Source organism: Lagopus muta, chromosome 4 (assembly GCF_023343835.1).
Source record: "Lagopus muta isolate bLagMut1 chromosome 4, bLagMut1 primary, whole genome shotgun sequence".
NCBI classification, from domain to species: domain Eukaryota; kingdom Metazoa; phylum Chordata; class Aves; order Galliformes; family Phasianidae; genus Lagopus; species Lagopus muta.
Genome location: NC_064436.1, coordinates 43,353,804 through 43,365,951, shown reverse-complemented (window position 1 = coordinate 43,365,951; position 12,148 = coordinate 43,353,804). Strand labels below are relative to the sequence as shown.

The following is a 12,148-nucleotide window of genomic DNA, read 5'->3' as shown; positions in this document are numbered from 1 at the left end:
TTTTTGTTTTTTTAACAGAAAAGAATCCTCACTAAAGAAGTGAGTTTAAGAGGAGTCTTTTGGGTGCCTTTAGCAGAAGCATAATCACAGTGGGTGCCTATACTAACCCAAACGTATGAAGTGTTTTATCATTGCATAATTCTGGGGATTCTGTGATGTTCCCTATGTGTGTGCTGGTGTTGGTGTTTTTGTTGTTTTGGTTTTTTGTTTATTTTAAACAGCCACCTGAAGCTGAATAGCTGATAATTATAAGCAGCTCTGTGTAATTTCTTTTTATCAGAGTGGCAGGGTAGAGTTACAATTTCTAAGGGTTAGGTGAACATGAATTTTTGCAGTGTAGCTTCACTACTTTACTTCTGCTGTGCTGAGCAGGTACTAAGAGAGATTTAATATTTAGAAGGATGCTCCTAGATTAGAGATCATTTGACTAACAGACGCAGGAAAAATCCTTTCAATTAGTACAAAAATTTATTTTTTATGCATTCAGCTCACATACATGTGATTAAATGTCTTTGACCATAGCAAACGAGTGTTCCAGTATATACCTTAAGTTTTAGCCCACAGAGGATTTTCATAATTAAATTTGAAACCCCAGAAAATTAAAAGCATTGAGATCACTAACAGTGTCAAGTACAGTGCCTTAAAAGGGGTTAAGAGTGTAACAGTCTGTAAAATGGACCCTTAACTTGCACGTAATGTAAGATTAAGTAAATTGAATGATGAAACATTTTTGTTTCATGAATTGATCACAAGTTTAACACATTACATGTTTACTTTTGTATGAGCACTGTTACCAGTCTTGTTTCTACATTCATCATTAAGATTGAAGTCTTGGGTAACATGGTTGGAAGTGGTTCTCCAGTTTAGTTCCCTAAACATTTTCCATCTCCTCAATTTCTGTTCTCAAGCTACTGGAAAACATGGGCGAACGTGGCTGTGTCTTGTAACAGTCAACTGTACAGCTGACAGCAATAGCTACACTGTTACATAACTGTTATGGTGGTGCTGGAAATGGCATTGAAAAACCCAAACTCAGTGTTGTAAGCATGGAGTTTTGGAATACAAATCTGAACCTGTGTTTAGTAGATATGATGTAGAGATTTTAAAACAGGTCTAACCAAGGGAGTAGCCAGGCTATGTGATCACCTTGGTGAAGCTGAAACTCAGCATACGACATTTCTGGTCGTGCTGACACCCTCAACCGCCAGGTTCAGCAGGCAGGACAAATTTTTCCCCTACTCTACAGAATTTCCTGTACAGGATCTTTTGCCAGATGAACTGGCAAACACTGATACCCTGCAGGCTCAGAGAAAAGGTGTAGCAGACTTAGCAAGATAATTATCCACAGCTATCACCTTCCCTGTCTTCCACAGAGGAACCGAGTCAACTCCGACAAACGTTAATACAAATGCTAGTGCTTAAAAAGTGAACGTGGCACCAGGTGCACTGCAATTCACAGATTACTTAAGAATCTTATTGAGAACTTGAGCACTTAATTATCGCAGTTTTCTCTGGCTTTCGAATCTTGTTTCTCTTTCAGTAGATGGTCTCAGCCATGGACGTGCTGTTTAAGGATCTGTTTTCAGCAGGTAAAGTGATAGGTCTGCCACCGTACTGAGAACTTCAGAGTCAGCGTCCTTCAAGGTCAGATTCTGAATCTGTTGACTTGAAAGACAAAATCTACTGCAACTGCCAGCCTCCTCATAACCAATGCTGTTGTGCATGCACAAAATGGCTACAATTCAGTTTGCTTTTAAAATTCATTCCAAGTTGCATAGAAAGGCAGGCCAAGACACTGAGTCAACGGACAAAGCTTTTCACACTGTTCTTTCACTGAGGACAGGAAGATGAAGGAAAGTAACCTACGGCACCAGTGGCTGTCTCTCATCATTTCTGTGAGAGCACTCTTGGCTAACAGCACGCGCTGACACCATTGTTAAGGAAGTACATACCAATCTGTAGTCTTCAGCTTTTATCCTTTATTACATACACAGCAAAGAAGGCAGCATTAGACACACGCATGGTGTGTTACATCCATTCCATCCACAGCACGCATGCGCACACGCAAACAAACAGCCTTTAAAAAAGTGTCTGTGATAAGGAACATATTATAAAGGTTGTGATCTTTATCTCTAAGCCCCTGAGCTTTTCCTTATGGTTAGGTGAAAAGGCAATGAATAAGTCTTTCCTTGCTCTCTAAGTGCTTTGTGCAACTCTGTCCATAGAGGTCATAAACAAGTCTTTTTGGGAGAAGCTACGCGAGCCTCACTCCCATAGTCTCAGTCTCTTATTGTCATTTTTGCACCAAGTTTCCAGTTGTGTTTAGTTGTCATACTCAGCTAATATAGCTCTTGCTCCTGCGATTAAAGTTACGATCAGTTCTGCAGACCACAAATGAAATGCAGTCCCCTTTCGTTCAAGATGTCATCTTGGTGAGACTGTAGGACTAGAGAAGTTACCAGAATTTCGTGGGGACTGAAGAGGCACAGATGGAGAACTGGGAGACAGTTTTCTTGGGCTGCATAGATCGCCGTTATGCAACTTCCACAGAAGTTCTTCATTTTCCATTGACAAACGTTTGTTGACTTTAGATTCTTTCTCTAAGGACTCCTGTAAAACAGCTTGCTCAGTAGAAAGTTGCCTGCAAAAGACAGATTTACATCAGAGCATGTCACAGAGTTGGTTACGGATTCGTTGTTCAAGAATAGTTTGAACTTGCATAAAACTGCTTTGCTTACAACTGAATTACTTCCTTAGGATGAGAATGAAATGATTTATCACGTTTGCAGCCCTGTGGGATTTACATTTGTAGCTTGGAAAAGCAGGAGGAAGTTCCAACAAGGAGTATTCCTGAAGGCCAGTAAATTTGACCAGAAAAAGTACCTGAAAAGTGAGACTTGTCCCACTAACAGTGACATCTTCAGTGGCCATGCCCAAGCCTTGGGCTCTTGGAGCAGGCTCAGCTCTACGCAGAAGCTCAAACAAAAAAGGTTTTCCTATTCATTCCAGTAGCATTTGAAGTTAGGAGAACCTCAGACTCATTTTATTCATGCTAAATATTGCTGTCATTGCTAACTAAAACATACTTGTCTTTTCACTGATCTGTATTGGGCACAAATCACTCAACTGAAGCCGTTAAAAGTTGAGTCAGGTTTAACTGAGAGGTCAGTAGTACTTGGTGAGCCTGCAGCAATCTGCTCTAAGGTGGAATTTTCTGAGATGCTTCTTCTCCCTGAAATGTTGCTTTAGAGTGCTTTGATGAGCCTAACTTCACAGTCTCTTCCTGTTTGGTTTTCTACAGAAGAATGTACAGCTATAAAGACAGAAGTGGAAAAGGAAAGATTTCTTCTACAGAAAACTACATAAACCTAGACTCTGATGTTTACACGTTTTTCTTGTTACAGGAACATCCTCCCCAGGTTAGTGAGAATATCTTAAAAGTTCTCAGATATTTTTCACCTTGAAAGTTCCATGTGCTTGTCCATCCGAGCTTTTAATTCTTCATTTTCCTGCTGAACCTTCTTTAATTTATCCATTAGGATGGTGTTGTTTTCCACCTTAGAATAAAAGGTCACAGTTTAAAATAAAAGTGACACGCATGCACTCAAGATACCAACATTCTTAGCACAGAGTTTACAGACCTTGTTACAATAAAGGGAAAAACGGGCAGAGTGACTTTTGAGTAAGAGGAGACTGACCTGCTCTCATGGCTTAATATTTTGAAACAGTCAAACAGGTCTACTTACCTTACTCTTGTGTAACGCTGGCGTTGTGCCACTTTTGCTGATTAGATGCCAGAAGAGAAGCTGGATAAGGTCTATGCTACTCGACTAGCAGATTCTAGTAACTTTTGTGAGTTACAGGCAGCAGTTCTGTAAGCTGCTGCAGACTGGAGGCTGCCTGAAGTACCATGCTAAAGCAAGAAATGGAAGAGGTTCCCCTTTGTACACACCTCTCCCTGCTACTGTCCTGATTTTACTCCATTGCTGCAAGATGTTACCAATAGTTATGGAAAAAATTAATTTTCAAATGGTTGTACATTCCAAAGGCTTCTCTGCTGTGACAGACTTCTGTCAGAAAGATGAGTGCTGACAAGTAACGTTCTAGTTGTAGATCAGTGGTACAGTGCAACATATGATGTTGTGCAACACTCAACAAATAACATGAATGCATTCCCTTGGATACAAACCCTTCTGTATTTTCTCGTTAAAATATTGCTCAACCTGTTATTACAACTCCACCCAGGATAAGGCCACAAATTAGATATGCCAAATAATGTTAAGTTCTGCCCCCAGAATTGCTGTTTCATGTAAAATTATGCATGGGTTGGGAACAAATCCACACAGCTGAACAAATACTTTAAAGCTGACAAGTGTTTGATCTGAGCTAGTCAACTCCAGATGAAAATATGATCTCTTCTTGTTTAATTAATGTAGCTACCATGTTAAGGTTTTCCTAACAGTGCAGTCTGTCTTCCATAATACTTGAGTCAATGTGAACAGGTGAGGTTTTGTTTAGGAGATGGGGTAAAAGAGAGGAGAAGGTGTAGAAGAGGCTCTCAGATAGCTCCATACTAACTTGCTATAGTTTGTGCAACTCAGTAGCTGTCTTAAGAGATGGAAAGACCACTTACAGCATTCTGTTCCCCCTCGCTGCAGCCCAACACAAACAAAATTGTACTTGCAGTGGGAGTGCACCCCATAACTTTTGCTAGAGAAACAGTCCAAAATTGCCAGACCACAAGGGAAACCCACCAGTTTGTCCATCTTCATTAACTTTACATCTTGCTGATGGAGTTTCTCATTCTTGATCTCCAGCACCGCTTTCAGACTTTCCAGCTCCTGTTCCAGATACATGATCTGCGGGTTTTTCTGAAAGATTTCCACAGAGTTTGCTTATTACCTTAATTTCATGGATGATTTAAGTGTTTTCCTGCTATTTAAGAAAGAGCAAGAAAATAAAGATCATAATGACAGTTCTTTGTTCTAGGTGAAATCAAGTTTGACAGCTTTGCATAAGAAAAAGATCCAGTAGTGCTTTCTCATCTGATTTTCTTTGTTCTTCTTCATTTTAAATCAAGAGTTGCAGTTTCCCTTAGCAGGTGTTCAGAATAGACTTTGTACACATGTGAAAAATCCTCATGAGTCAGAGGATGGCACTGAGGCTGTCACAGCCCAACCTGTTCTGTGAGAGTGCTGAAAGGCTCCCTTTAAGGCGAGGAGTTCCAAAATTTATTCTGCATTACTCAGAACCCATCCCAGGAGATAATGAGAGTAAACATTTGAAGAGTTTTTCAGGTGCTGGAACGGTTCAAAAAACACGCAAGCTTATAAAGCCATGCATTTGGCTGTAGCTAGTTTTCACTGTTTTCTACCTGAAGGTACGTAGTTCATAAGAGGAAATTCAACATTTTTCATTTTACGTTCTTCCAGAAGGCCTGGCAATGCAATTGCATTTAAAAGTCCTGCACTGTTTTGTGTTTGTGACTTATCTACAGTACAGTACATAAGACTTGGCTTTTTTGGGGTGGTGGGAGGAAGAGTGGGGACAGACAGTCTGTTTTTTTCAGATGTCTCTTCCAGAGTAAGGAAGCAGTGCTTGCACTGTAGAGTAAATCGCATTCTTAATATTTCAAAGGCAAAGAAATAATGAGGAGAAACAAAGTTCATTTCAAGATAGTATGAATGGAAAACAGACAGAAGTTAATCAGTAGCTGAGTCTATCTTTAAAAACAAACAATTTCTCTTAGCACGTTTTGGTGGAAAGCTGAGGTACCATGATGAGTACATGTCAGAGCCCTGTGCAGTAATTAAGTACAGAACCACCACACTTCACAGTGACACAAGGGCCTGATCCAGTCTGTGTCTGTTCTGCCTGCTCTCCTGTCCTCCTCTCTTGCCTACTCATAGCAGAACACCAAGCCAGATTAAAAAAATCTGAAAAGAGCCAGATAAGGTTTTAGCAAAAAAATATAGGAATATCAAGTGATGCTACTTAAATACTACTGGAAGGCTAGGCATACGCTCTATCGTCAAAGGGCAAACAGAAGTTCTAGTAGTGCAGCATGTGTGTTTACTAGGGAAGAATATGCTAAATCAAACCATTATCTTTCCATACAGAAGCATGAAGCTTATGAAGCTTATCTGTCAGCACGCAAAGCGTATTTGCAACTGTGTAAAATCACTTAACTATTGCTCTAAAATAACATCTGGGCACAGCTAAGCACAGTGTTCTCTTTGGTATCACCTCTCCCAAACACAGCAACACTGTGTTCTTGCATTCTTCGTGCAGCTCTACCCTACCACTAGAATAAATAACAAGAGAAAAAAAAAAATGGTCCAGTAAGAATTAGAGCTGCTTCTAGTTGCTAAGCCTGCACTTTTGCACACAAAGCAGACTTTTTTTTCTGGCTTTTTCCCCTCCCAAAGCTCTCTATGTTTATGTTTGGTTTTCCATCCTCAAGGCTCCCTGTAGCTGGGCCAAAGGTCACGTTACTGGAGTTTTGCCCTACTGTTCTCTGGTTTTCTCTGCCCCACTCTCCTGACCCTGAGCTCTATTACTCTTTATATTTTTCTCCAAGCGTGTATCTGTTGCTCTTTAAGCTTATTTGAGTGTTTGACCAAGTCAAAAACAGGATGAATACTAAAAGACACAAAGTAGCTGAGGCATATAAATCAACTGTGTCCAAACCCACTGTAATCAACAGACTGTCCTAACAGGTAGAAGAGACTGACACTTGCAAGTCCGCCCGTTTAAAGTAGCAAAACTGACAAAAATCTGAGGATCTGCCACTAACAATTCTAAATGTTTTTTTTAAGCACGGAGTTTCTCTTTGTCAGACATTACTACAGGTCACACTGAAAATAAACTAGAAAATAAACATGTCTGTTTCCAGCCATCTCCAAATGCATGAAAAACTTCTCTCAAAGCACATTTCTAATCCCAGGAGCATCATAGATGACAACAGCCTTGGGAGAAAGGTGAGAATGGAAAGTTTATCTAAAGGATACACCAGAAACAAGCACAGGTCATAAGTTCATTAAAGACTCAAGTACAAGAAGTGAATTTTGTAGCAGTGATACAAGACAGCCTACACACCATCATGGTGCTGGTTGAGCATTTATCAGCTTGCTTCTCGTCAGTTATGATACACCTGCATACACTCAGATCTCAAGATTCACTTAGGCTTTAACTTACACACTCAATAGATTTATAACAGTGAAGTTAATAACATTGTACTGCTTGACAGAAACTTCTGGTAGGCAATCCGTTTACATACAATATTAATTGTATCGCAGCTCTCCATCAGATTTGATTACAAACCTTTCACATCATGCAATAAAATAAACCCGAGCATAAAAATTCTGCCTGTCTGCTTTACTTTTGGAGATCTGGACTTACAAGACTGGCTTTTTCTTTGGCTGTTTGTTTTTGCTCTTCCAATTTCAGCTTCTCACTTAGAGCAATGTTTTCACATTTTAATTCATCAATTTTTTTCTGAAATGAAAAGACAGAGCACAGTAAGGCCAAGAATTCAGTGCACACCTCCAAAATCCCATTTAAGTTTTAGATCTGCAATGACTCAACCCCCAAATGTACCTCTAGCAATTCCTGCTTCTCTTTAAAGGAATCTTCAATTGACTTCCTTTCGGATTCATGAGCATTCTTGAGCTCTGCAACAAATGATTTTTGTAGATTTTTAATATATGATTATGACTTTTTTTTTTTAGAAAGGACAAATAGCCAAAACACATAAGCACGGATGCAGAGTCACTGCCAACATGGAAAGAACATTTATCACAAACCATCCCAAAGCCTATACAAAGTATCAGATTCATCACCGCTCCAGATTTGTGGGTTGTCCTCTCACAAACACATTTCATTAGTTGGCAGCATCTCAAGTTTGAAAGCACTCATCTACATGCAACAAATGGATGAATTGAGCACAGATCCACATCCAACAAAAGCTGAGCTTCTGAAGGGAATTAGAGGCAAAAAACATTTCATGAGTCTCCCAGGCATTTATTGAAAAACATTTCCTTCCCTACTTTGGAAATATCACACAGAAGAGCTCTTCAGTTATGCTGGAAATGCCTTTAAGGAGACAAAAGGATCACTGGAAATTTGCTTGTCAGGTGGAGTCAAAGGGAGGATGGAAACAGTCACCTCTTAAATCATCTAGACACCATGCAATGTCAATGTGAACACACCTCTTCCTAGAAAAAACTCCTCTCTTCTAAACAATGCATAGTATTTCTCAACTTGAGAAACATTCCCACATCAATCTGGACGCCACCCAACCCTACCTAACGTTCATCTCAATTTGGAGGTGCTTCTTACAGAACTGCGGGGGTGGTAGGGAAAGAGTTGCTCCTTTACCATGGCATTTTGAGGGCAGGCTGTAATTTAGACACGTCTTTTAAAAGTCATCTTAAACTGTTTTGAAAGTTTCATTCAATCATGATGGAAGCACGGTTGTTTCTGTATATAAAATAGACTTATTCAGATCCAAAAGGAGGAATTCAGCCAGCATTTGTAAGGACAGCTGACGAGCAAGAAGAAGGAAATGTACATATTCAGGTTTAATGTATTTGAATATTTTTGTTTGTGACTAGCAGTACTACGTTGTATGGACTTGAATACAAAATACTTGCCCGAAAAAGAGGATTCATATTTCTTTTTCAGCTCCTCTACTTTTTCTGAGTGGCTGTTTTCAAGTTGCAGCTTTAAGTTTTCATGTGTGACATTTAAGTTGTCCACCTGCAATATGACAAGATGAGTTTTTCCCCTTAGTGTGACATTTTAACCCTTGCTTAAAGTACTGTTATGGTGGTTTTATGCTGTGCTTAAGTCTAGGTAGCACTTAACAGATGGTCACAGGAAAAGCTAAGCCACATACAACACTTAATAGATGAGAACATTTTACAGACACCAACAGAATGTACGTGCCTCTCACACACATGGAATTGCTGCAAAGCAGGTTCCCAAGCCAGGTGTGGTTTTATAAACCTTAAAACTCAAGCTGCTTCAAGTACTTGTAGAGCTCCAGATGTAACCAAAGCTTGCAGAATGCTGAATTTCTACCATGTTAAAACACAACCTTAAGGCTTGGCCAGCTTTGCATACTAACATTTTCTTTTGTAATTGCAATCAAGTAGAGTTTCACATTAGATACATTCATTAATAGCCAAAATAAATAAACAAGTAAATAAATAAAGATTCCTCAAGGGCTCACTTGTAGAAAACAATTGTTGAAGAATATTCCTACTCCAAACACCACAAACCTGCTCCTGGAGCTGCGCTTTGTACTTCTCAGCTTCTTCAATGCAGATACTTTGGAGCTTCTCACATTCTGCGGTGTAAAACTGCTTGAGCCTCTCCTCCAGTTCAGCTAAATCGCTGTGATGCTGCTCATTTAATTTCTGCAGGAATCCTTCATAGGTAGCTTGCAGTTCATTCCTGTCTCTCTCCAATTTCTCACAAGCTGCAGAAGTTGTTACTGGAGATGGCACAATTAAAAAAAAAAAAAGTCGTCTGGTCAAGTTGATTGCTAAGTTCACAGCCCCATTACAGGTACTGAGGATGGAAATATGCCTGCTTAGGAACAGAGGCATACAAAGACAAGTATCATTTATCCATGCAACCAGTGCCACCTCCAAAGACACAAGAAAAGACCTTTGCAAAAATACTGAATACATTGTGTCCTATGTTAAGAATTAATTCAATCTAGTTAAATCAGGAACCCTCCCATAAAGCACAAATGTGACAGTTTGTCATGACATAGAAGAATGAATGTCTCACTGGAGATACTGGAGTGCTCTAATAAAAAAATTAATTGGATTTGCTACTTCACCTAATTTGATCCCATTTCAGGAGCTATTTGTCAGAGTACTTCACTTTCTGATGTATAAACCACTTAGCTAAATTGGAATGTCTTAACATCCTGAAGGCCATCCATCCAGCATGCTACCCATGCTCAACTACAGAGCACTGAGGCAACTGCACAGACTGTCCTAAGCAGAGTAATACAGAAGCACCAATCTGAAACATACTGCTAACTGCGTGCACCAAATAGATTGAAATATGCAAGACAGAGAGCAGTTCAGGCCCAGGGCAGCACGTTAAGGAAGCAAACAGCAGAATACTTTACAGCCTCTCATACATTTTTATTAACAAAGGTAAGTAGAGGAAACTGCTTAGGTTTGTCTCTCCACATTTACTGAGCTGATTAAAAGGCAAAACAGAAACTTGTGCTTTAGAGTTTGAAATTTAGCACGTACACCTCCCACCAAAGGTGCTGGAACAGAAAGAATCCCTTTTCTGCTGATAATGTGGCTGGAACAAACCCCTCGTGCAGCTGCACGCAGGGGCTGGAAGCAAGGTGAAACAGGACTGCTAGCAGAAGCACGAGGTCACTGACCTCAAGCACGAGCACTTCTGTGCAGCATTTATCACTTTTGCTTAAAATAAATTTTAATCAGATGAGTATCTCCTTAAGAGAAAAATCAACCAGAACGTTAACATAAATGAAATGCAGGAGAGTTAATGTGCACACTCACTTCATAGCAGCTTGGCACACTGCCCAAACAACATAAACTCTGTGGAAGCATTAGAAGATTCAAGAATTTTGGTACAGGCATTACAGGAAATTCTTATCATAGCTTTGTTTGGGCACTAAGATTCACGGATCATAGATCTTCAAGGGCTGAGTCCCAAACCAGTCCTGGCTTTAGCTGTCCTGAAAGCAGCCTGCTTGAAGTTGGGCATGTGTCAGTTTTGCCCTCTGCTACAGCTCAGCAAAAGCAAGAGAATAAATGAATGGTACCTGCACTCCTTTAAGGAGAATGCAGCAAAGTCCTGGCGCTACTGCGATCAATTGGTGCGTGCACTTGAAGTGTAGGAGAAAGCTGTATTGCATGGAGATCTCTTTGCATCTGTATCTGCTTGAATTACTGGTGCCTTTTTGTTGCAACTTTTTGTTTTTGAAACCAACCAACCAACCCCACGAGAACCCAGCTGCTTCAGCTTTGTGCAAGTGTTCTGTTGGAAAGCTCTGCTGAGCAGGACAGCACTAAGGTAAGCTGTTCGTCCTGCCATTGGCAATGATGCAATGAAAAGCTCAACACAAACACATCACAACTTTCACTCATGATTTCACAGCTTTTTTTCTTTCCTTATCTTAATTCTTTCTATGAATGACAGTCATAAACAGATTCCCTTGGGGAAGGGAAGGAGAAAAAAAAAAAGAGCAAACTCCTATCACATCACACTGACAAAGTTACTGACTGTGCATGCTTTGCATTTTCATGCTTTTGGGGAAAAAGAAATGTCATAGATAGGGGACGTTATTTGTAATGCAAAGAAACAGGGAGAGAACCAAAAGGAAACATCACTCAACCAGCAACACGCAGAACGGATCTGGCCATTTACCACTGAGTCATGGCAGCACAGAGGCAAGCAGCTCACATGCCTCATTTAAAGTAATTGTAGTGAACTGCTTCAGATGATCCACTTCCTCTAAAAATGGAGTCATCTGACTCTTGACTTACAAGGCCAGAGCCACTGCTTTGCCTCTGGTGAGCTAAAAGAATTTGCTGCCTCACTTTGCCTTGTCTTTAAATGTCAGCATAGAGATCTTCAGATGACGCAAAACATTTCAGAAAAAAAACCAAACAGCAAACCCTGCCTTTGTCAAAGAGCACAGCCACATCAGGTCTTGTTCAGCCAGTCTGCAATCCAGATTTATGTGAACACTCATGTTACGAAGACAAACAAAAACTAACTTTTAAAGTCTGCACCGGCAGTTGGAAGTTACCTTGAAGGTACGTCCTGGCCTTCGCACAGCCCTGCAGACAGCATGTCTTGCTGCACTCTTGCCATGCAGGCAGGGAGCAAAACCACCAGTGGGCTCCCAAGTACCACGAGCGTGCAGTGAACTGCATGTGAAGTTCCAGCAAAAGCTCCAACTGAAGAATTGTTCTGAAATTATGAGAAGCCCTCTAAAACAACGATGGTCTGTCCCTTTGCTCAAGACTCAGGTGTCTGCTGCATTGTGCACAGCTCTGTTCATCTTCACACTCAGTAATACAATTTATGACAGCACATTGCCTTGTTTCAAGAAAGGGACAGGCCATGCAAGAGGCAATCG

General features: G+C 40.4%; 1 protein-coding gene across 15 annotated transcripts in view; it reads right to left on the bottom strand.

The window, feature by feature from the left end:
- Positions 1-1,959: 1,959 nt before the first annotated feature.
- Positions 1,960-12,148, bottom strand: part of MTUS1 (microtubule associated scaffold protein 1) — a 112,045-nt gene continuing 101,856 nt past the window's right edge. For all 15 annotated transcript variants that reach the window (XM_048943081.1, XM_048943076.1, XM_048943082.1 and 12 more), the window contains 7 exons: positions 9,285-9,499; positions 8,655-8,760; positions 7,600-7,673; positions 7,402-7,497; positions 4,755-4,871; positions 3,460-3,557; positions 1,960-2,641 (listed from right to left, as the gene is read on the bottom strand). In XM_048943081.1, the coding sequence (XP_048799038.1) occupies positions 2,425-2,641; positions 3,460-3,557; positions 4,755-4,871; positions 7,402-7,497; positions 7,600-7,673; positions 8,655-8,760; positions 9,285-9,499 (923 nt within the window). In that variant the 3' untranslated portion in view covers positions 1,960-2,424. The remainder of the gene's footprint in view (positions 2,642-3,459; positions 3,558-4,754; positions 4,872-7,401; positions 7,498-7,599; positions 7,674-8,654; positions 8,761-9,284; positions 9,500-12,148) is intronic.